This window comes from Mandrillus leucophaeus, unplaced genomic scaffold (assembly GCF_000951045.1).
Source record: "Mandrillus leucophaeus isolate KB7577 unplaced genomic scaffold, Mleu.le_1.0 Scaffold580, whole genome shotgun sequence".
Classification (NCBI taxonomy): Eukaryota; Metazoa; Chordata; class Mammalia; order Primates; family Cercopithecidae; genus Mandrillus; species Mandrillus leucophaeus.
The window spans coordinates 1077423-1103383 of record NW_012106253.1 but is presented as its reverse complement, the minus strand read 5'-3'; the positions used below and the strand labels follow the sequence as shown (position 1 = coordinate 1103383).

Here is a 25961-nt window from a genome sequence, read left to right as displayed (position 1 = left end):
CTTACCTAAAATTTAAAAAGTAACAGTCTCACTTGCTTCGGCAGCATATACACTAAAAATTGGAATGAAACAGAAGATCAGCATGGCCCCTGTGCAAGGATGGCACGCAAATTCATGAAGTGTTCCACATTAAAAAAAAAAAAAATAGCAGTTATTTCCTCGTTAATCCATTTCACATATGCTCATTATGCATAGTGAAATCGAAAGAGTTTTCTCTTCTTAAAACATGTAGCACTTAATATAATTTGCCAGTTAGTGCCTATACACAACCATCTGAAATGCTCTGTTTTTTAAGAAAATATTAAAGATTTCTAATTCCTTTTCAAGGCGGGATCCACAGCACCATTGTTTACTGATCAGCCAGAGGAACCTGAGTCAAACACAACGCATGGGATAGAATTATTTGAAGATAGTCAGCTAACCACTCGCTCTAAAGCAATAGCATCAAAAACCAAAGAGATTGAACAGGTGAGAATCTAGTTGTCTACATGTACATAATTTTTGTTTGTGTTGCTTTGCACATGTAAACATTTATTGAATAAATATGCTTCATTTCTTTTTCCACCTGTAACTCTAAAACTACAACTTAAAAAATTATAAAAATTGTTTGAGTTGACTTCACAGTCAGTTTGATCAGCATGGTCCCCCACCTGGATTGTTTATTTTTGAATACAAAACAAACTTCTTTTTTGCAGAATATTAATATTCTAGTTAGTATGAAGCAATTAAAAATTATTAAACAATAGGGATGGGATGGAAGAAATGTTCAATACAGCAAAATGTTAGCAAATATTTTTGAATATTGGGATTACAGATGTTTCTTATGTTTTTCATTATACTTTAAAGTATTTTCCAAATATTAAAGAAAAAATAAAGGATACTATTTAAGTCTAGTTTTTTAGTGAAGTCATTCTGAAAAGCAAGACTTTGTTTTTAATGTGCAACTATTACAGGGTTATTATTTTATGAGGATTAAATGAAGTAAATGCAAAATGTAACATTTTGTACAGGTGCTTATTGATATAGTTGTTACTCTCTAGTGCATTGAATAAATGTAATTACATTGCTAATAATCTGCTAAAAACTATTGGAAATTAAGAACAAAGTGAAAACTTTTTTCTAGGTGCTGTCCAATTTCCACATCAATTAAATCTGTTTTCTTTTGTTGGATAGGGAATGGTCTCAAATCCTAGATGTGACTGTGTAGCTTATGTTAATGTCACACTAATGTGAAAAGATAAGAACTAGAATAGGAAATTTGTCATGCAAACTATTGGAGTTTCAAAATGAAGGTGGTCAGCACTATCAGATGCTTAGAGGAATATAAGGAAAATGGAAACTGAGAAAATTCTGTTTAATTTGGTGATTGGGAGGCAGTTGGTACCTTTCAAGATGCCAATTAAATGAAAGCGTAAGTAAAAGGTTTGCTCAGTAGATGTATCTTTAACACAAAGATGAATGTCCTTATTTTATATAAAATTACTATCCTTTTTTTCCTTTTTTTTGTTAATAATTACTTGACATATGTTTTTATTTCCTTTTCTCCCTTATAATGGATGCTCTGTGAAAACAAGGGCTTTGTTTTGTCTTGTTTTATTTACTGACATCTGCCATCACCTAGAACAGTATGTGTAGTAGGCTTATAAGAAATACTTGTTGGATGGATAATGGGTGGAGTCATAAACCTGCAAATGACCTTTGAGTAGTCCCTAAGTACTATATAGAATCTCACAGCCTGTTGCTCAGGCTGATCTCAAACTCCTAGCCTCCAGTGATCCTCCTATGTCAGCATCCCAAAGTGCTGGAATTATAGGTGTGAGCCAGTGTGCCAAGTTGCAGTTCTTTAAAGGAGAGGTTCTCTTAAGAATATAACTGGTAGAAAAACTTGACTGAAATAACAGGGGAGAGGGATTATTTTGGGTTACCATTTATTCATTCGATGGAGTCTCACTGTTGCCCAGGCTGGAATGCAGTGGTGCGATCTTGGCTGAATGCAACCTCCTCCTCTCAGGTTCAAGAGATTCTCCTTTTTCAGCCTCCTGAGTAGCTGGGATTACAGGCACACACCACCACACCCAGCTAATTTTTGTATCTTTAGTAGAGACGGGGTTTCACCACATTGGCCAGGCTAGTCTCGAACTCCTGACCTCAAGTGATCCACCCGCCTCAGCCTCTCAAAGTGCTGGGATTACAGGCATGAGCCACGGCGCCCAGCCTGGATTACCATGTATTAATATTTCTGCTATCTCCTATTGTTATTCATAGATGATCTATTCAATCTTGAGAAAATGGGTTACTAGTCGGGTGTACAGCCTACCTTAGCAGTACACACATAAAATTATTTAGCATGAAGTCAGTTTTTGTGATACTTTATAAAAATCTTGTATCTGTTTCATCTGCAAGTTTAATTATATCTCTGTTTTCATCTGTCTGTTGTTCAAGTATATGAAAAATCTGACACATGTGTTATTATTATGGCAAAGACAAATAACCTAAAGAAAGAAAAATAAAGGGAAATTATTATATTCTGATGTTACTAGAAAAGTAAAACAGTTATTTGAAGTGCTATAAAATAGAGACTTAATGATGTTAAACATTGGAGTATAATGACTCTGGTTTTGCTAGGGTACTTCGCTTTTCATTTGTTGACAAGAAATCAAAACAAATCCCTGTAAAATGTTAGAAAACTAGTAAATGATACATAATTATTTTATAAATTTATATCTAGAACTTGTAATTTTTGAAAATGAAAAAGTTTTACAATTTGTGTGTATGTAATTTTGATGTGCACTTTTAAACATTTTATTTTTATGGATTAAATACCAACTAGGTAAGAAAAATTTAAAGATTTGATAAAGCCAATTATCCAGTAATTATTCTTTTTTTAAGATGCTTAAAATATTTTATACTTTTTTATAAAAGTAATAACACAAAAAAAGCCCAGTATGGATGTGACCAGGAAATCAAACTAGGATAATATAGAAATGTAAATATTATTGTAATACCCAAGCTGCCTTTTCTTCCTGTTTCGAGTGCAATATGTTCAAGTATTTTGTAAAGATAAATTACAATACATAATTTTGTGGGGATTTCTATAAATTGGGTCCCTCCAGTCTATTGAATCCCAAGAAAGTCATTAACTTGAGGACATATTGTAACATAAACTGAGTCTCCAGGCCAAAATTTGTTTTAACCCAAATGCCCACAGATGCCCCAGTTCTTGATGTTCAAAGGCATGTTTATGGAAGTGGATTGTATCAAAGTCACCTCAACGAAGGGGGCAAATGTATCACCGTCTCATCCCTGGGCATATAAGAATTGTTTTAGAATTAGGGGTGCAGATGACTTTTGAAAAAGCCGCCTAGATTATAATCAGATATAACTGAGAACCCCTAGTCTAAAATCCTTAATCCAGAAAACACCAAGTTGTATCTCTGAAATATTGTATTGCTAGAGATGAGTCATTTTTAATCATTCCACTTTTATTTGAATGTCCTTTGGATATGATCCACTCTATTACAGCACAACTCACCTCCTTATGCTTTGGATCCTAAGGTGTATCTTCTTTTCTTCTCATTTTCCCAGATTATCTTCTCTTACTTCTATTGGGCTGCCTTTAACGCTCAATTATTGGGCTATTTTCGCAGGCTTTCTGGCTTCTGAGCTTAAACAAATTTCAGAATGTCTCCTGTCAGTATACTAATTCCTAGAGAGACCCAACCTACAAATTTTTGTGTGATATGTACTCTGGTTCACATGTGTGGCATTAATCCCTTGACAATGATAATCCTGCAAGCCCTCCTATACCTACTGTTTGACTTGAAAGTCTATGCCACTATTTGCTATCTTACCATTGAGAAATCTTTTTTTACCACATTGCGACTTTGAACCACACAGATTGAAATCCTTCATTATCGCATACCCAGCTTCCCTCTATTGCACCTCTAGAGATAAAACAATGTTTACTTTAACTCCTTTTAGTATTTAATATTTGCAAGATCCCTTATAATTTGATTAAAGTATGCTTAGTAGGTCAGTGAGATCCTTTGTTTTCCTGGGATCTAAAACATTTTTTAAAAAGTTGTTTTGTAATTTCCTACTTGAAAAGTCTAGATTAAATTCTTTTTACTGACTAGACTTGGTGGCTCATGCCTGTAATCCCAGCACTTTGGGAGGCTGAGGTGGGCAGATCTCCTGAGGTCAGGAGTTCGTGACCAGCCTGGCCAATGTCGTGAAACCCTGTCTCTACTAAAAATACAAAAATTAGCCGGGCGTGGTGGCGCGTGCCTGTAATCCCAGCTACTAGAGGCTTACGCAGGAGAATCACTTGAACCCGGGAGATGGAGGTTGCAATGAGCTGAGATTGCGCCACTGCACTCCAGCCTGGATGACAGAGCAAGACTCCATATCAAAAATAAATAAATAGATAAATTCTTTTTTCTTCAGACGGAATCAGATAATCTCAGTAAACCTGAGGGGTGGGGGTGTGTGTGTGTGTGTGTGTGTGTGTGTGTGTGTGTGTGTATGCAAATCTTATGACTAAGAGTGTTAAGGTAGCCAAAATCTTTTAAAGGCTTGACAAGTAGCGAGAAACAGTTACTTAATGAAATAACTAAGAATAGTAAGTAGCTACATTTTATTGGAATATTTTACTATGCAAACTAGTCTTAAAAAAATGAGCACCTTCTGTATCTTCATGCTCAAGCTACAGTGCTTATATTGCGATTCTCTGTCTTTGTTGTACATCTTTGGAGCTTTTCAAAAGTAAAGCTTCTTGGATTTCAACCATAAATATTCTGATAAATTAAAAATTGAAAAATAAAATAAAAATATTTTAAAAAGTAAAATCCAGTAAAAAAATTATCAGAACTCTTCAAACTTGAATATGTACATAAGTGACTTGGGGATTTTGTTAAAATACAGTTTCTGACTCAGTAGATATGGGATGGGAGGTTTAGATTTTGAATTTCTCACATGCTCCCATTTAATGTTGATTCTGTTAGTCTATGGTCCCTATTTGGAATAACAAAAAAATGGAAGGAAGTGACTGTTCTCTTTAATTCTGCTGTTTCTAATGTGCTAAAAGATTGAGAACAATTACCACCTTAGTATTATGAGGATTAGAGACGTTCCATCCTATATATTTTTTAACAGAGGTATAATTAATATACAATAAAATGCATAAATCTTAAGTATTCAGTTGGATGAGTTTGTTGTTGTTGTTGTTGTTTTTTGAAATGGAGTCTCACTCCGTCGCCAAGGCTGGCGCCCAGTGGTGCAGTGTCGGCTCACTGCAACCTCGCTTTCCAGGTTCAAGCGATTCTCCTGCCTCAGCCTCCCGAGTAGCTGATATTACAGGCATGCGCCACCACTCCTGGCTAATTTTTTATATTTTAGTAGAGACGGGGTTTCACTGTGTTGGCCAGGCTGGTCTTGAACTCCTGACCTCAGGTGATCTGCCTGCCTTGGCCTCCCAAAGTGTTGGGATTACAGGTGGGAGCCACCACACCCAACTAGTTGGATGAGTTTTGACAGTTAACACACTGTAAACATCATTCAGAACAAATACATATGAAAGTCCTTTCAGATACGAATAGTTGATTTTATTGACTATAATAAGGATATAGTTAGGAACTAAAGTTATGTTCATATCTCAAAAGCCTGTGTTCTGATTTGCTATTGAGTATCCTCCAACCCATCCAGTAAGGACTGCATTTTAGGTGATAACATACCAAAGCATAAAATTTAAGACACAAGAGATCCTGCAGTAAAGAGTTTTCTTCTCACCCATAGCTCTCAGCTGCCCAGTTTCTTTTCTTAGCAAATAGACATACTGATATGACCTGCGTATGTATGTGTATGCACACAATTCACATACAGTATGCATATGTATGTATAAACACATACATACATGTGCATATACCTGGATCATAGTTGATCCTGATGAATAGAGATAAGAGTTGATGTGTGTATCTCTCCGTTCTTTTTCTTTAAATACAAATGGTGCTGGGCATAGTTGCTTTTCTGCTAGGGTCTGTCTGCAAGAGGCCCTGAGTCATATGGAAATTCTGTGTATCTCTCTCTGTCTCTCTCTCTCTCTCTCTCTCACACACACACACACACACAGAGCGTGCGCAAGTGACTATACTCTGTATTCTGTTCAGTATTGTTAGAAGTCATTCCATATTAGCCCATTATTAATAGATATTTACATCTGTTATGAACCATGTTTTTAAATACAGTCCCCGATTTCTCCATATATTTAAAAAGATATGCATGTATATTTTTAATAAGTAAAGCATTGCATTTAAAATGAATAATTTTGGGATGTTTTGGGTTTAATACTGTAGATGTCACATGCCAGATTTGAGAATAATCAGAATATGAGTTTGCAAAGAATCTTAATTTCTTGCTTGTACTAGTCACTGTCAATCTTTCTTAAAAATTGTATTTGTAAATACAATTAATAAAACCTAAACCAAAACAATTTCAGGGATGTGCCTGAAAATATTTTTTAAATGCATTATACGCTTCAAATTACAAAAACTTGCCATCTGTAGGAGGACATGTCTATCTTTGTTTTTATTTGGTAGATAATAACTGAAAAAAGAACAAGTACCATGAATTCATTTTTAAACCTCTTTGGCTCTTTCAGAGTACTCTCCTAATATAATGCTGTTTTATGAAAATGTTTATTTTTCTACCTATGAGCTGGGGTCCCCAACCCCTGGGCCTGCGGACCACTACTGGTCTGTGGCCTGTTAGGAACCGGGTGTCACAGCAGGAGGTGAGTGGCCATGGGGAGGGGAGAGGGAGGGCGGGCAAGTGTGCATTACTGCCTGAGCTCTACTGCTTGTCAGATCAGCGGCGGCATTAGATTATCACAGAAGCGCAGACCCTATTGTGAACTGCAGACACGAGGGATCTAGGTTGTGTGCCCCCTCACTCCTTCCGTGGAAAAATTGTCTTCCTCAAAACTGGTCCCTGTTGCCAAAAAGGCTGGTGTCTGCTGCCTATAAGTATGCTATCTATTGAAAAAAGGGCTGATTATATATTCATCAGGTAATTTATAGTTAAAATATAGATAGGAATCATTTTAGATACAGGCACAGTACCATTTTGAGGTGTTTTTTGTTGTTGTTGTTTGTTTGTTTTTTGAGACAGAGTCTCACTCTGTCGTCCGGGCTGGAGTGCAGTGGCACGATCACACCTCACTGCAGCCTCCACCTCCCAGGCTCAAGCAATCCTCCCACCTCAGCCTCCCTAGTAGCTAGGACTACAAGCGTGTGCTACCAATCCCAGCTAAACTTTTTTTGTATTTTTTGTAGAGATGGGATTTCACCTTGTTACCCATGTTGGTCTCCAACTCCTGGGTTCGAGAGATCTAGCCACCTTGGCCTCCCAAAATGTTGGGATTACAGGCGTAAGCCACTGTTCCCGGCCCATTCTGAGTTTCTTAAACATAAAGAGATAGAGTAATCAGGGACACTTGGGGAAAGGGATTGATTATTTTGATGTACTTTTCTTTCTTTTAACTTCAAAACACTTATCCTGAATATTTATTTGTTTCTGTAAAGACAATTTTTATTATAGTCATAGCTATGCCAACCTTGTTATGCAAAAGAAATTTTATTTCGTAGCCATTTAGGAACCTCGTTCATTATTACAATTAGCTAAGAAAATTGAGTTAATTCAGAATTTATTTTGTTGATTGTTTAGTTATTAGCTTTAAGAGTCTATTAATATATTTTTTATTTTGAATTCCGTACTATCACCATTGGTGTGACCATATGGTCTACTTACTAGCTTTTCTTCGCTTTTCCCTCCAAATAAAAAGGTTGGGCTGAATAATCTTAGGTCCCTTCCTGATCTAAATCATACTGAAAATTAAAAGTTAAATATTACTTTTTCTGTACACAATTGTGTGTAGCTAATTTCATATTTAACTATAAAGTTTTTTTTTTTTTTTTTTAAATAAAACCGTTTTAAGGACACAGGGCTCTTAACGTTAAAATAAATTTTTAAGTAACCTTCGAATATACCACTGTTGTGTGTCAGTAATTAGTATTTGTTGAGTTAATGAATTGTGCAGAGGAGGTTTTCTTCCGTAAATGGGGTGTTACATTTAATTGTAAGTGTTGTAGCTGTGGTCCTCTTCCCTTCTTACAGTATCTCGTTTCAGCTACTACTCATTGCTGGATGATTCCCAACACTCACTAGCTCTTGCTCTTTTATAATCTGTTTTTGTTTTACGTTTAAAGAGGCTGGAAGTAAAGATTAGTCAAATGTACAGTCTTGAAAATGTTAACTAGAGTTGTGGACATGGAAAATAATCAGCTTTTAGCATGTGATGAATTCCAATGAAATTGTTTTCAAAGTAGTGGCAGCTGTATCTATTGTCGTTTCAAGATGTAAGCATTTCATAGTAACCTTACATAATAGAAACATTCTTTGTTTTTCCTTTTTATCAGAGCAAGTAACCAATGTTCTTAAAAGTGCAGCTCTCACCATTATCTTGTCTAGACATCAAGTCTACCCTACTGTATTTAACAATCCATTATTACCAACCACTTGTTCAGATTTTATATATATACGGTTAGTAAAATATACTCACATAAGATTTACTTCTGAAAGTCTGGATTCCCAAAACAACTTGAAAAGAAATGATTTATTCTGACTGAATTTCAAAGAGTTTGAAAGTTACAGTTTACCAGATTCTGGTCATGTTGTTACTCCAGAAGCTTGTTGAAGTAAAAGTATAAAGTTTTTATTTTAAGAAAATCTAAAGCTATCTCTATAAGATAATTAGTATCATATTTAAAAGCAAGCATCTCTAAAGGTAATTTAGTTATTTTGTACCTGATATCTCTTTAAGTAGGAAGTTTGCTGAATCTGTTAAGATGTTATATTTACATCAAGTATAAAATATAGACAATACAGATACCAAGTCTTATAAGAACCATGCTTAAAATGGTATGAGTACCTTAAGGGATGAGACCATCTTGGACCTTATCCTTGGGGATGTTACCACTGAAACAAAAAATACCCAGTTATAAAGCAGTTTCAGTAAAGGTTTTCCCCATGGCATAAACCCAAGTATAAGCTTCATTTTCTCACCTCTTCTCCTCATCCACTGTCTACCAGTGTTAGGTAAGCATTTTACCTAGTGGTTCCAAATTACTGTTCCATGCTACTCAATTTTGTTTTCTTAAGTCAACAATTTTTTTTTAGTCTCTGAGTATTTCATGGTAAGGACATTTATAAATGGCATGGTATAATGGACACTGGATGCTTGCACTTAGTGTTTTTACATCTTAGAGACCTTTTCCTCTTTTTTATTTTCTTTTTTTGAAACAAGGTCTCGCTACATTCTCCAGGCTAGTGTAGGACCCCCTGGACTCAAGGGATCCTCCTACCTCGGCCTTCCAAGTAGCTGGGATTATAGGCGCAAACCACAGGGCTCCTCCCTTGTTAAATGGAATTAATTATAAGTTCTCTCACAGAATTGACAACCTATTATATGTGAAAGCCCCTTCTGTATGAAGATCACCATACAGGTGGTTATGGTAGTGTTAAATAATACTTTCTGCCTGTTTCTTTGCAGCTTTGCAATATTGATTACTTTCAAATTATTTCTTAAGAATATTTTAGGCCGGGCATGGTGGCTCACGCCTGTAATCCCAGCACTTTGGGGGACCGAGGTGGGTGGATCACTTGAGGCCAGGAGTTCGAGACCAGGCTGGCCAACATAGTGAAACTCCATCTCTATTAAAGATACAAAAATTAGCCCAGTATAGTGGTGGGTGCCTATAATCCCAGCTACTCAGGAGGCTGAGGCAAGAGAATCACTTGAACCTGGGAGGCGGAGGTTGCAGTGAGCTGAGATCGCACCATTGCACTCCAGCCTGGGCAACAAGAGCAAAACTCCATCTCAACAACAACAACAACAACAACAACAACAGGAATATTTTATAGCAAGTTTGTGATATAGGTTTATCTCTGAAAGGTCAGCGTCAAGATTTGGGCTATTTGACTCTTACCTCTTCACTTCTTTGGTTTGTTGTTTTTATCCTTTCCCCCACCTCCTTCCTAATTTGTTAAAAATGAAATGTAAAAATGCTATTAAAAAATAATTTGTTTTGCAGCCAGGCGCGGTGGCTCATGCCTGTAATCCCAGCCTTTTGGGAGGCCGAGGCGGGCGGATCACGAGGTCAGGAGTTTGAGACCAGCCTCACCAACATGGTGAAACCCTATCTCTACTAAAAATACAAAATCAGCCAGGCATGGTGGCGTGTGCCTGTAATCCCAGCTACTCGGGAGGCTGAGTAAGGCAGGAGAATCACTTGAACCTGGGAGGCGGAGGTTGCAGTGAGCTGAGATTGCGCCATTGCACTCCAGCCTGAGTGACAGAGTGAGACTCCGTCTAAAGAAATAAAAATAAAATAAATTGGTTTTGCTTATTTTGGGGGACTTTGTGATTTTGCTTTTACATTTTTCATTTGGCTTGGTCTTTTTATCTCAGTGTTCCTTATCTGTTTTGCTAGATATAAGAAGTAGCATAAAACGATTAATGTTTCCTCCTTCTTAGAATTCTCTACCATCCCTCTCTTCCTAAAGCATAAGTTCTCATATTTTCCCCTTCATCTGTCATCTCTCATTTTTAAGATGTAATCTGTCTTGAAACATCTGCTGTCCTCTCTTAACTGTTGTTTAATTCAGGTATTGGGCCAGGAGAGAATAAACTTGCATGTTTTATATGCACTTGAGTGGTGCTTGTAATTACAATGTGAGTTAATTGATATTTTCAGTCATTTATAAGAAACATTTTAAAAGCTGCACTAAGAAAATCTCGTGTTTTAGTTAACGGTAACTTGAAAGTAAACACTAGAAGTGAATTGATGATTGTCTAATGTGTGGTTTATTGGGAGCTAATTATGTTACATTTCGTTGTTTTTCTTTCCTTACTCTTCTTTCTTTTTGTATTTTTTATTTCTTGGGTTTTAAAAAGAAAACCATTATAGGACATCAGACAATACAATATATGTCATTTCTGTTTTGAATACTGATTTACATGAATTAGCTGGGGGAATATTTGTAGGAGTTTTTTGGTCTGCCTCAAAGTCAAATGTAAGATTTTTAATCCCTTAGTTATTTGCACTTGGGGGTAAAATGAGCAGTTCAGCATAATTTAATTTTCCAGTTGGCTGAAGTTAGCCATGCTAAACGCTGCTATGTTTGTTATTATGTTTTGCTTTTTTAAAAAAATCACTTTTAGTGATGTATGTAATACAGAAAGAAGAGTGTTCAAAACCTAGTTGTTAATCTGAGTGCTTTTTCCACAAAGCAAATACTCGTGAGAACTACCGTTCAAGGCAAGAAATAGAATATTACCAGCATCCAATAATCTCTTCATCTCCCCTCGTAACCTTTACCCCCTTCAAGGTAACTACTAAATTGATTCTTAACATTGTATTTTAGTTTTGTCTGTTCCCCCCACCGCCCCGTAGTGGAGTCTCGCTCTGTCCCCCAGGCTGGAGTGCAGTGGCGCCATCTTGGCTCACTGCAAGCTCCGCCTTCCAGGTTCACGCCATGCTCCTGCCTCAGCCTCCCAAGTAGCTGGGACTACAGGCGCCCGCCACCACGCCCAGCTAATTTTTAGTAGAGACGAGGTTTCACCGTGTTAGCCGGGATGGTCTTGATCCCCTGACCTCGTGATCCACCTGCCTCAGCTTCCTAAAGTGCTGGCATTACAGGCGTGAGCCACCGTGCCCGGCCTCTGTTTTTGAACTTTATACAAATAGAATCTCATGGAATATAGTATTTGTATCTAGCGTCTTTCGTTCAACATTGTGTTTATGAGATTTGTTGATGTTGTTACATGTTGTATATCTGCTTATGGTTTTAATTTGCATTTCCCTGATTAGTGATGCTGAGGACCTTTTCCTGTGGTTATTGGCACATGAGTATCCTTTTTTGTAAAATGCTTATTGAAATTCTTGCCCATTTTTCTAATGAGTTGTCTTTTTTTTAAGTTGATTAGTAGAAGTTCTTTATATATTCTGAATACAAGTTGGTTATATGTGTTGTAGATTTTCTTTCCCATTTTGTGGCATTCTTTTGATATCTTTGGAGGAATAAAAGTTCTTAATTTTGTTGTAATCTATACTTTTCATTCTTTCCTATTGTTATTTGTCTTACTATTTAAAATTTCTGGAAGCTTTCTTATTTTGTATTTTACATGGAGTTATAATCATCTGAAAATGATTTTATGTGTAGTTTGTATTAAATATAGCAGGGATCAAAATTTTTTTCCACTTGGACATCAATTTGACCCCATACCGTTTGTTGGAAAGACCATGCGTTTCTCCGTACTCTGCATTGACACCTGTGTTATAAGGTATCCATATAGGTCTGTATGAATCTGTTTCTGGACTCCATTGGTTGTTGATCCTGCAACAATACTACCCCACCTTCATTATTATAACTTTTATAAGTCTTGATATATGTAGAGCTAGTCTTCCTACCTTGTTTTTCTTTTTTTAAGAGTGTGCCTGTACTTGGAGGTTTGAATTCTGTAGAAATTTTAGAGTCAGTTTTTCAAGCTCTCAGAGACATTAAACAAAGCCTGTTGAGATCCTGGCTCAAGATGTCTCAAGAAGTTGTAGTTCAGCTAGCAGCCAGGGCTACAGGGCTACAGACGTGAGTGGAGCTGGTAGATTGACTTCCATAGTCATTCACATGCTGTTGGCAGAAGATTTTGGTTCCTTTCCTTGCCAAATGGGCCTCTTCACAGCACTTGCTTATGACATGGCCTCCCCTAAAAGAGCGACACCTTAATGCTTTCGTTGGTTTAGTCTCCAAGTCACATACCATCATTTCTGCCTTGTTCTATCCATTAGAAGTGAGTCACTAAGCCCAGCCCAAAATCAACAGGAAGGAATTTGGCAAGGAGGTAAATGTAGTCATTCCTCAGTATCCATGGGGGATTGGTTTCAGGACACCTCAAAGACACCAAAATCCACGAATGCTCAAATCCCTTATGTAAAATGGCCTTGTATTTGCATATAACCTACACACATCCTCCTGTATACTTTAAATCATCTCTAGATTACTTATAATACCTAATGCAATGTAATGCTATGTAAATAATTGTTTGCAAATCATTGCTGTGTAAATAATTGCACTATATTGTTTAGGGAATGATGACAAGGAAAAAATTCAGTACATGTTCAGTACAAATGCACCCATACCCGTTCATTTTTCTCCCCCAAATATTTTTGATCTGTGGTTGGGCAATCCATGGATGGGAAAGCCATGGATACTCAGAGCCAACTGTACCAGAGGGCAGGGGTCACTCGGGGCTATTTGGGGAATTAGCCATCATATCCTCCCATGATCAGTGTTACTGAAGTTAGCAGGTTTATTACTATTTTCAAATAACTAACTTTTGATTTTATTTATCTCTTTCTTCTTTAGTATACTTTGCTAATTTCTGACTTTATTAATAATTTTATTTCTATTTTTGGGGGGGCTTAATTTACTATTTAAAAAAAAATTCCTGAGCTAGATGCTTATTGATCTGCAGCTTTTCTTTTAACATTCTTTTAAATTCTGACTCTTGGCCAGGTGTGGTGGCTCACACCTGTAATCCCAGCACTTTGGGAGGCTGAGGCAGGTGGATCTCTTGAGGTCAGGAGTTCGAGACCAACCTGACCAACGTGGCAAAACCCCGTCTGTACTAAAAAAAATACAAAAATTAGCCAAGCATGGTGGCTTTTTTTTTTTTTTTCCAAACATTACTTTTAATGGCCAAAACCGCAACTACTTTTGCACCAGCTCAGTAAATTCTAGTGCATCCACGCTATGGGATTGTATATAGGCAGTAGAAGGATTAACAGAATTACCATAGTACATAATGGTGTATTACTCTAGTAGTTAGGTAAGTAGCATAGGAACTTTGGTGTTAGGGGATCTGGCTTGAATCTCAGTTCAACTGCTTAATATGTGTCTTTGGGAAAGTCACTTAACTTTTCTGAGCCTTGCTTTGCTCATCATTGTAATGAGATTGCTGATATTACCCACTTCATAGTAATGTTAGAATGAAGTGAGTATATATATTTATGTGGCCTATGACATTGTCAGTAATCAAAATATCCGCTGTTATTGTTTTGTGGATTAGCCTGGGATCTTGAAATAAGGCCCAAATTTCAATTAAGTAACTGGTAAGTCACACTGAGAAAAAGCTATTCCTTTGGTAATTCCTTGTATTGTAAATTACCGTAGTTTTCCCACTTAACTGGGTTCTAAGACACCCAATGGTTTTCTGAAACCACAGATAATACTGAACCCTATAGGCACTATATTTTTCCTCTACATACATATTTAAGATGAAGTTTAATTTACAAATTAGGCACAGTAAGAGATTAACAGTAAGTAAAATAAAATAGAAGAATTAAAATAATGTAAAAGTTGTGTGAATGTGTTCTACCTTCTCTGTCTCTCAAAATATCTTATTTTATGAGATATTTTGGACACCTATCACCTATTTTTGGACCATGGTTGACCTTGGATTACTGAAACTATGGAAAGCGAAACTGCTGATTAGAGGTGGGGGGACTACTGTGTAGTCTTTGTGAATGGATTAAAATTTACTTCATTAAACCCAAAGAAAACATGACAACTCCTGTCACTTTTATCTAGTGATTCTTTCTTAGTAGAAGTCAAAGAAAAGGGCAGTGCAGATACTGGAGAACTGAAATGTGCAGGTTGGTGATAATATGCTGTTATATTGTCATCTCCATAATTTACCTATGATGGCAGTGATTGTATTGAGGATAATGAGACCTGATTTTTGTGCAGATGTCTTTTAAAGGTTAATGTGCCTGGGAAACAGTCTTTAAAATATGTAACAGCAATGTTATTTAGGGATAGGGATTTTTGTCTTTTATTTATTATTTTAATCATACAATCTCTTTGTTAGATTGGTAAGGAATGTTTTCTTTCATGGTACCTTTGAAATAATCATTTATGGTATGTAAATTCCTTGCCGGCAAATACAGATAGTGTACTTTCCTCCCATGAAAAACTGTTTTAAGATTTTTTTTTTTCCCTGAACATTGTCCTGAACGTATCCACTCCATTGTCTTTTGCTGTTAAAGAGACTGTATTGAATTGTGTTGCTTATTTCTATCTTTAAGATAATTGAAGATTATTTGTCTATTATGTGTCTATTTTCATTAGTTTCATTGTCTTAAATTGGGAGTCTCTATTATAATTCTTGCCCCAGAGTTCTGACAGTTTTATATTGTTCTCCAGAAGTTACAGATCATATGAAGTCCTAATAATAATAAACATTTTTTAAATCTAGAGGGTTTAAATAGTACTCATTATAAATCTCTAATTATCTGTTTCAGTAATTCTTTGTAGCTTTGGAAAAGCTTAAAGAAACACATACGATTCTCTCAGTAGAGGGCTTTCTTACATACAAATATGTTTTCATTCCATGTTTTTTTCTGCAGTACATTCTCTATTGTGATTGTTAAAACTCTAATGGCCCCATGTAAAGCAAAAGAGTAAATAATGTTAAATTGACTTTTTACTTGAATCTGGCATTAAGGGAGGGTAGTTTGAAGCATGTTTAATTTTTTAAACTTTGTTTTATTTATACTAAAAATATATTCTTCACTGAATTCATCAGTTGCATAGCCAGCTGTGCACAGCCAGAAGTTTAATATCTTTTCTTCCTACCAATAGCTAGCATGTGTTCAGATACGATACTGCCTACCTTATTAACAGGCTGAAAGGAAAATTACCTAATTAATAATCTTTGCATCATTTGAAGTTCCTTGCCTGTTGTAGGCTTGCCGTAAATGTTTGTTTAACAGTTATGAATGGAACTGGAAAGGGTGCTTCGGTCTCATGTAGCTTGGCTCTGTCATTTGCTAATTCCAGCCAATGAAGATAAATATTACAGTGAGTCTTCAAGAACCTTTGCTTTTAAGCAATTAGAAAGTAAAAGAAGCAGCAAAACTATTTCATTCATTTGGTTGCAAAAACACAGCCAGCCAGGCTGTAATGGTTTTCAAAACACACAAGATTGAGAGGATTTCTCATAAAGTTAGTACATATGACTAAAATATTTATTGAGATGTATGTAAATTATATATTCTCATTAGATCTTTACAACAACTTGATTTGGGAAAGGAAGAAATTATTATTATTATTATTTTTATTTTTATTTTTTGAGACAGAGTCTCGCTCTCTCGCCTAGGCTGGAGTGCAGTGGCACGATCTTGGCTCACTGCAAGCTCCGCAATCTGGCTCACTGCAAGCTCTGTCTCCTGGGTTCACGCCATTCTCCTGCCTCAGCCTCCCAAGTAGCTGGGACTACAGGCGTCTGCCAACACGCCCGGCTAATTTTTTGTATTTTTAGTAGAGATGGGTTTTAATCGTGTTAGCCAGAATGGTCTCGATCTCCTGACCTCGTGATCCGCCCATCTCGGCCTCCCAAAGTGCTGGGATTACAGGCGTGAGCCACCGCACCCGGCCTATTTTTATTTTAAAATGTATTTACTTTTGATATGCTGTTTCACCATAATATATCTAGGTATGGATTGTTTTTGAAATTTATTCTGTTTAAGGTAATTTATGTTAAATTATGCCTTCTCTATCCGAGAGTTTATGTTTTTCATTAGAGCTGGAAAATTATAGTGTTATCCCTTTGAATATTTAATATCCTCTATTTTCTTTTTTTATGTCCTCCAGTTGAAATTAGGTCGATTTTTTTTTATCCTGACTTATTTTCCTTACACTTTTTTGTTTCTTTCATATCTTGTTAAAGACTATCTCTAAGTCTTTAATTGTATTTAATATGCCATGTAATTGATCCATTGAATATATTTTATATATATATATATTTTTTTTTCAATAACTTTTAGAGTATAAGTGGCTTTTAGTTATTTGGATGAATTGTATAGCCACACTTGTGCCACACTTGTGGCTGACTGCCACAGTTACTACTTGAGATGGTCACTACAGCAGTTACTACTGTTACAGCTTGAGACTGTCATTACAGCAGTCACTACTGTTACTGCCTGAGACCATCATTATGAGACTAAATGAAGGGACTAACATAGAAATGATAAAAAACAAACTGTTTTAAGGAAAGGCAACATGTGGAGAAGAAGTCTGAGGTTAGTATACCCGCCACCAAGTAGTGTATATTGTACTCAATAAATAGGTTTTTTAGGCCAGGCGCGGTGGCTCATGCCTGTAATCCCAGCACTTCGGGAGGCCAAGGCAGGTGGATCACCTGAGGTCAGGAGTTCAACACCAGCCTGGCCAACGTGGTAAAACCCTGTCTCTACTAAAAAGACAAAAATTAGCTGGGCGTGGTGGTGCATGCCTGTAGTCTCAGCTACTCGGGAGGCTGAGGCACGAGAATCACTTGAACCCGGAAAGTGTAGGTTTTCAGTGAGTGGAGATCATGCCCTTGTACTCCAGCCTGGGGGGTAGAGTGAGAATTAGTCTCAAAAAAAAAAAAAAGAAAGGCTGGGTGCGGTGGCTCACGCCTGTAATCCCAGCACTTTGGGAGGCCAAGATGGGCGGATCACAAGGTCAATAGTTCCAGACCAACCTGGTGAATATGGTGAAACCCAGTCTCTACTAAAAATACAAAAATTAGCTGGGCGTGGTAGTGCCCACGCCTGTAGTGCCAGCTACTTGGGAGGCTGAGGCAGAAGAATTGCTTGAACAACCAGGAGGCAGAGGTTGCAGTGAGCCAAGATCACACCACTGCACTCCAGCCTGGGTGACAGAGCGAAACTCTGCCTCAAAAAAGGAAAAGTAGTTTTTTATCTCTCACCCACCTCACCCTCCTGCTTGTGAGTCTCCATGGTCCATTATACCACTCTGTCTGCCTTTGCCTACCCAGTAGGTTAGCTCTCACTTGTGAGAACATACGGTATTTGGTTTCACTTTCTTGAGTTACTTCACTTAGAGTAATGGCTTCCAACTCTATCAAAATTGCTCCAAAAGGTATTATTTCATTATTTTTTACAGCTGAGTAGTATTCCTTGGTGTATATATACCATATTGTTTTTAATTCGCTCATTGGTTGATAGATACTTAGATTGGTTCCTTATCTTTGCAATTGTGAATTGTGCTACAATAAACGTGTACAGGCAGGTGTCTTTTTAATTTTTTTCCTTCCATATTATATAAACACATGTCTTTTTGATACAATGACTCCTTTTCCTTTGGATAGATATGCAGTAGTGGGATTGCTGGATTGGATGGTAGATCTACTTTTAATTCTTTAAATCTCCATACTGTTTTCCATAGAGGTTGTAGTAATTTACATTCCCACCAGCTGAGTAAAAGTATTCCCTTTTCACTGCATCCACACCAACATTGTTGTTTTTTGACTTTTTAACAATCACCCTTCTGGCTAGGGTAATGTATCTCATTGTTGTTTTAATTTGCATTTCTCTGATGATTAGTTATGTTGAACATTTTTTCATATGTTTGTTGGTCTTTTGTGTATCTTCTTTTGAGAATTGTCTATTCTTGTCATTTGCCTACTTTTTGATGAGATGATTATTTTTTCTTGCTGATTTGAGTTCCTCGTAGATTCTAGATATTAGTCCTTTTTCAGATGCATAGTTTGCAAATATTTTCTCCCATTCTGTGAGTTGTTTCCTCTGCTGATTATTTCTTTTGCTGTACAGAAGCTTTTTCATTTAATTAGGTCCTATTTTTGTTTCTGTTGCATTTGCTTCTGGGATTGTAGTCATAAATTCTTTGCCTAGGCCAATGTCCAGAAGAGTTTTTCCCAGGTTATCTTCTAGAATTTTTATGGTTTCGGATCTTAGATTTAAGTCTTTGTTCCATCTTGAGTTGTTGATTTTTGTATAAAGGTGAGAGATCGAGATTCAGTTTCATTCTTCTACATGTGGCTATCCAGTTTTTCCAGCACCATTTATTAAATAGGGTGTCCTTTCATGAATTTGTGTTTTTGTATGCTTTGTTGAAGATCAGTTAATTGTAAGTATTTGGCTTTATTTCTGGGTTCTCTATTCTGTTCCATTGGTCTATGTGCCTTATTTTATACCAGTACCATGCTGTTTTGATAACTATGTATATGTATATGTATATATATGTTCTTTTGAGATGAAACGTCACTTTCTCACCCGGGCTGGAGTGCAGTGGCGCCATCTCGACTCACTGCAACTTCCACCTCCTGGGTTTAAGCGATATTCTCCTGTCTCAATCTCCCAAGTAGCTGGGATTACAGGTGCCTGCCACCACACCCAGCTAATTTTTGTATTTTTAGTAGAGATGAGGTTTCAGCCATGTTGTCCAGGCTGGCCCCAAACTACTGACCACAAGTGATCTGCCCACCTCAGCCTCCCAAAGTGCTGGGATTACAGGTGTGAGCCACTGCGCCTAGCTGATAACTACAGTTTTGTGGTATAATTTGAAGCCAGATAACGTGATGCCTCCAGATTTGTTTTTGGTTTAGGATTGCTTTGGCTATTTGGGCTCTTTTTTGGTTCCTTATGAATTTTAGGAATTTTTTTCTAATTCTGTGAAAAATGATGTTGGTGTTTTATTATTATTATTATTTATTATTTTTTGAAACGGTGTTTTGCTCTTGTCGCCTAGGCTGGAATGCAGTGGCACCATCTCGGCTCACTGCAACCTCCACCTCCCTGGTTCAAGTGATTCTCCTGCCTGTCTCCCGAGTAGCTGGGATTACAGGCACCTGCCACCACGCCCAACTTATTTTTGTATTTTTAGTAGAGACGGGATTTTACCACGTTGGCCAGGCTGGTCCCGAGCTCCTGACCTCAGGTGATCCACCAGCCGCGGCCTCCCAAAGTGCTGGGATTACAGGCATGAGCCACTGCTCCTGGCGATGTTGGTATTTTAATAGGAATTGCTTTGAATCTGTAGATTGCTTTTGGCAGTATGGTCCTTTTCATGATATTGATTCTTCCAATCCATGAGCATGGGATGTGTTTCTTTTTCAGCAGCTTCTTGTAATTCTCCTTGTAGAAATCTTTCATCACTCTGGTTAAGAATATTCCTAGGTATTTTATTTTATTTATATTTTTTTGCAGCTATTGTAAAAGGGATTGAGTTCTTGATTTGATTCTCAGCTTAGTCGTTGTTGGTGTATAGCAGTGCTACTGATTCACATACACTGATTTTGTAACCTGAGACTTTACTGAATTTGTTTCTCAAACCTGGGAGTCTTTTGGAGGAGTCTTTAACGTTTTCTAGGTATATAGTCATCATTGACGAGCAGCAATAGTTTGACTTACTCTTTTTCTATTTGAATGCCCGTTATTTCTTTATCTTGCCTGATTGTTCTGGCTAGGCCTACTCCATTGAATTCTTAATGTTAGTTATATTCTTCATTTCTAGAAGTTCAATTTGGTTTTCTTTGCAAATTTGCATAGAATTAGATTGTTTATAGCTCGTGTTATTCTCTCTTATGTATTTAAACATTTTATAATCTGTAACTGCTAATTTTAATATTGAAGTGTCAGGATTTTAATTCAGCGTTGTTTCTGCTGACTCTTACTCGTGGTAGCAGTTTCCCTTGCGTGTATTACATTTTGTGGTTATGAGCTTATATTCAGAATTTAAAGTATGTGTGAACGTAGACCTATCCTTACAAATACTCAAGGGCAACTGCATGTCTTTACTTAAGACCACAGGCCAAAATCTGTCATTTTTATTTTATTTTATTTTTTATTTTTATTTTTTGAGACGTAATCTTGCTCTGTCACCCAGGCTGGAGTGCAGTGGCGTGATCTTGGCTCACTGCAAATTCCACCTCTTAGGTTCAAGAAATTCTTCTGCCTCAGCCTCCCGAGTAGCTAGGACTACAGGTGCATGCCGCCACACCCAGCTAATTTTTGTATTTTTAGTAGAGACAAGGTTTCACCATCTTGGCCAGGCTGGTCTTGGAACTCCTGACCGCATGATCCACTTGCCTTGGCCTCCCAAAGTGCTGGGATTATAGGCGTGAGCCACTACGCCTGGCCAAAACCTGTCATTTTCTTTGACCAGCAGGCAGTTTTTGTTTTCTCATTCATCTTTTCACAGAGATCCTAGCTTTATGTAGATACCTCAGATCCAGCTCACTCTTACATGGGCTCAAGGTAATATCTGTCGTCCTTCCCAGGCTGATTTGTGGTTCTTTTGGGGGCAGCCATGGCTTTACCACTGTATTAGTGTATCACTCTGATTTTTTGCTTTCTCTTCATCGACAGCTCCTGACAGTTTAAAAGAATGTGTTTCTAAATTTTTTGAGGCAGAAGAATTTTCTGAGAAATGTAGTGTATTGTTTGGTCCTGTCTTCATTTTACATGTTTGAAAAGCTCAAGTGACTTGTTCAAGTTCATACTAGAAATGGTAGAACTGTGAACACTTCTTATTTATTGCTTTCTAATATGCTTATTTGCCTTAATCTGAGATTTAAAATTATTTCCAGTTAGAACCAAAGAAGGCCGCTCTGTGGAAGTGACATTTGATCAGACTCTTAAAATTCAGGTAGGATTCTCATTGGTAGAGATAGGAGGTAAAAGGTTTTACAAAAAGGTGAATGACATGCATGTAAATAGGAAAATAGGGAGCTATAGGGAATAATCAACAATTGTAAGTAGTTTAGTGTGGGTAAAATCATCTTACATGTGAATTTTTAAAATCTTGCCTCCTGTACCCTTCATTCTCCCATTCTACTTCCCAGTCACAGCATTTAATGGCATTGAATTCACAGAGTACAAATTTTTATTTACTGTGGTAAATTAGAAGGAGCTTGAGTAGTCTTGAATAATGATCACAGAAACTTTGTCTTGACTTGGTAGAAATTGGAAGGAAGTGTTCTGTTTCAACCCCAACAGGTGTAGTGCAATTCAAGTCTGGCATTAACCACCTGGAGTCAGTGCATACCCCACAATTCACAGTGTCCAACAGTACTGCCTTTACTTCAGACTTCAGCCTCACTTTGAGTATCCCCAGATCACCTGCACTTCTGTCAACTGGCTACAAATCCAGGGTTTTCCATGACCCCGTAAGGTTCAAGAATATGCTAGAACAACTCACAGAATTCAGGAGAGTGTTATACTTACGATTACAGTTTTATTATAAAGGGTACCAATCAGGAAGGAAGTATTCTGTTTCAACCTTAACTAGTCTACTGCAACTCAATTCTGGCACTAACCACTCAGAGTTAGTACAGACCTTACAAGTTAAAAGACACTGTCTTCAAATAATAACTGAGAAATTAAGGTAGTATGGAATAGGATGTGAATTTATAGACTGTATTTTACTGAAAATTGTAGATTTGTATTTTACTGAATTTTGTAGGTAGAATAAAGATAATAGATAGCAACCCACTATCATTGTATGAGGATAGGTGGATCAGAGCCAGATTGTTGAAAAATTTGAAAGCCAGAAAAAAAGTGTTTGAATTATATTGATGGGCTTGTGGAAGAATTTTGAATACATGAGTATTATGATTAAAATGTTTGTTGGAAGATTCGATTGGCTATACAGAAATGTTTGGCTACTTTTTGAGGGAGGGATAATGAGAGCCTAGGTTAAATTGGTAAGAGTCTGAAATACAGAAGAATAACTGCATAAGAGTGTGTGACAGGCACGTAAGTAAAACTCAGCGACCGATTTGTCTGTCTGTTGATCTGTTTACTTTTGAGCACTTGTGAAAGAAGAAGGGTAGTATCAGAGACTGAAGAGGAAAAACAGATTTAATAACTGATAAAGCAAGAGGGGTTATCAGTAGCACAGATACAGTAACTAATCTTGAAAATTCAGAGAAACCGTTTTCTGAGATAGGAGGAAAGGAAAATAAAGGACAACATTTTTGAGGTGGACAAGAGATAAGTTTGGGAAAGAGGCAGTTTTGCCAAGAGTAGGGGGAAATGGGATAGGGAGGAGGAGGAGTCCTATCAGCAGTTGGAGTTCCTGAATTGGGCGTGCAAAGGGCTTAGAATACCCCATATGTAACATGTTGATATAGAGGTCAACAAGAGAGACTAAGTAAGGAGTTCATGATGGATCAAATAATTGCAGTTTTGGACTTTTTCCAGCAATTCACAGCATCCTTTGAGTAAGGGTAGAAAGGCAAACTGGATTGTTTATCCATAATTGACAAAGTAAGAACACTTCAAATGTTACTAAATAAAAGTTGCCCCCGATAAGGTGGTGAAGATGATGATTTTGTAGAAAAAAAAATAACGACACAAACTTAGTCTCTTTTAGTTTTTAACTCAGTTGTTTATTTGCCAAGAAGTTTGACCAGTTCTGTGAGTAACTAGATTATTGGGACAGTTCAAAATTAAAAAGACAAGTGATAAAAATTAAACTTATATCCATAACTCAGCTGAACTGTTGATCATAATGCTTCTAAAGAGGGAGAAAAGAAAAAAGCCGTTATTTTTTTTTTTTAAATCAAGTCAGGAAATGGGGAACGTATTTAAAATTTTCCACCTAAACGGAATGAACAATACTATTTTAAAACAAAGATGAGCACTGCAGAGTATTTTGAAACTCAGTCTCCCTAGCCAAATGGAGTATTGCAATATTTTTTTTTTCCTGATGTGTAAACGTGTTAAATGCAATGGCTTCCCTATTTGAAACCCTCCAGTGGTTTCCCATTATACTTAGAATAAAAGTCCAAAGTCTTCACCATGGCTATAGAGACCTGCTAACTCTGTATACTACCTCACTCTCCAAATTACTTTCATGTTACCCTCGTGGCTCACTATTCTGCAGTCATACTGGCCTCCGCTCTACTGGGCATGCATTTTCCCCTTCTTTAGAGCCATTCTTGATTCTGTCTTCTAAGCATTCTCTCTCTGGCCTCTGCTAAATGTTACCCTTTCCCTAAAATTTTTCTTTTTCTCCCTAACCAGTCTAAGTAATTCTCCATCATTGAACCTACTTTATTTCCTTTATAATAACTTACCACAATTATACATTTTTTTGTTTTTATACATTTTAAAAATATCTTTCCAGCTAAAAAGAGAGTTTCCTGAGGATAGGCACTACATGTTTTTTTCACCACTTGTACTGAGGCTTCACTTAATAACTCCTCAAATGTTTGTTGAATGAATTAATGGTTTCTAAGTAATAAATGCTTTATGTACATTCTCTGATTTAATCCTCACAAAAAGTAAGATGTTATTATAATTCCTGCATTACAAATAAGGAAACTGTACCCCACAAATATATACAATCATTATTTGTCAGTTAAAAATATAATTTAAAATAAAAACAAATAAATTGGGACTTAGAGTAGGGTTACCTAGCACCCCAAACGTAGGGCTCCGTGACCATAAAATCTTCATCCCTCTACCACATTTCCCTGTCATCTCATTAATAGCTTAAATTCTTTCATACGTGTGTTTTAAAGTAAGAGAGAATGACATTTTAAATGCTCAGAGCATGCTTTTCTTGCCCTTTTTTTTTTTTTTTTTTTTTTTTTGAGATGGAGTCTCACTCTGTTTTTTTTTTTTTTTCTTTGAGACGGAATCTCACTGTATCGCCCAGGCTGGAGTGAAGTGGTATGATCTCGGCTCACTGCAACCTCTGCCTCCTGGGTTCAAGCGATTCTCCTGCCTCAGCCTCCTGAGTGACTGGTATTACAGGCACCCACCACCACACCTGGCTACTTTTTGTATTTTTAGTAGAGACAGGGTTTCATCACGTTGGCCAAGCTGGTCTCGAACTCCTGACCTCAGGTGATCTGCCTGTCTCGGCTTCCCAGAGTGCTGGGATTACAGGCGTGAGCCACCGGGCCCGGCCTTTGTACTTTCTATATAGTAGTTACATCTATGGAAATTAAAAATTGAAGAGTAGGGTGGTTTTTAGTTTCACTTTTGAAGATTGAATCGTATTTAAATTATATCTGTGTTGTTTACTACAAATAAGAAGTTACTTGTGTTGGTTATGTTTGGCCTAAATAGAAAGAAAATAAATTATACCTGTGGTAATATTTTTACATTTTTTCCTTTCCATGTGGCATATTTGTGGATATGAGTGGCTAATTTCCCAAGATTATAACAAGTTAATTCTTATTGTACAAAGTAGTTGAATTTGAAACTTTCACTGTGTAATTATATCTGTATATGATGACTTGAAGGCTAAGAAAGCAATTTAACCTGATTTCTATATGGATAGTTGAGAGTGTGTTCAGTGTTTGAGGAGAATGATTGTTGCTGCTTTTGCTGCTTCTAACAGAAATATAGGATATCATAGTCAAAATTGACTTTTAAAGTTATATTTAGGTTGTTCCAATTTAATTAACATGACTTCTTTGCCGTCAAAAAATAGAATACAGAATGCAGCTGCTACACAATTGAACTATATGGGATAAATACTGGCTTGAATCACTGGACAGGATTCAGTGTTAGAGGAAAAATTTTAGAGCTTTCCTGTCACACCTACACAATGGACTGAAAATTTTCCCTTTTGTTTTTATATATGTTTACTTTTTAATTATTGCTTCATCTTAGTAATATACATTTTAAATAAGTGTCATCTTGAATGGTACAACTTTTGGACTAGTTTTGTTTGAGAGTGTGTGCATACTTTTTTTTTTGAAAAAGACAATATAAATAGGTTTTTAGACATTTTGAAACTTGTCTCTGTGTGTGTGTGTATGTTTTTCTCCTTTGGTGTTCATAGTTTTGTGGCGAAAATTGTATGTGCAGTGAGGCAGGGTATTTCTAAGTGATTTTTTTTTTTTCTTCTGAGATGGAGTCTCACTTTGTTGCCCAGGCTGGGGAGTGCAGTGGTGCCATCTCAGCTTACTGCAGCCTCCGTTTCCCAGGTTCAAGTGATTCTCTTGCCTCAGACTCCTGAGTACCTGAGATTACAAGCGTGTGCCACCATGCCCAGCTACATATTCCCTCTCCCTCCCTCCCTCC

General features: G+C 36.9%; 1 protein-coding gene across 4 annotated transcripts in view; it reads left to right on the top strand.

Moving 5' to 3' along the window:
- The window catches only part of PPHLN1 (periphilin 1), a 219392-nt gene that overhangs the window by 169518 nt on the left and 23913 nt on the right, over positions 1 to 25961 (top strand). For all 4 annotated transcript variants that reach the window (XM_011999052.1, XM_011999053.1, XM_011999055.1 and 1 more), the window contains one exon: positions 328 to 468. In XM_011999052.1, coding sequence (XP_011854442.1) covers positions 328 to 468 — 141 coding nt within the window. The remainder of the gene's footprint in view (positions 1 to 327; positions 469 to 25961) is intronic.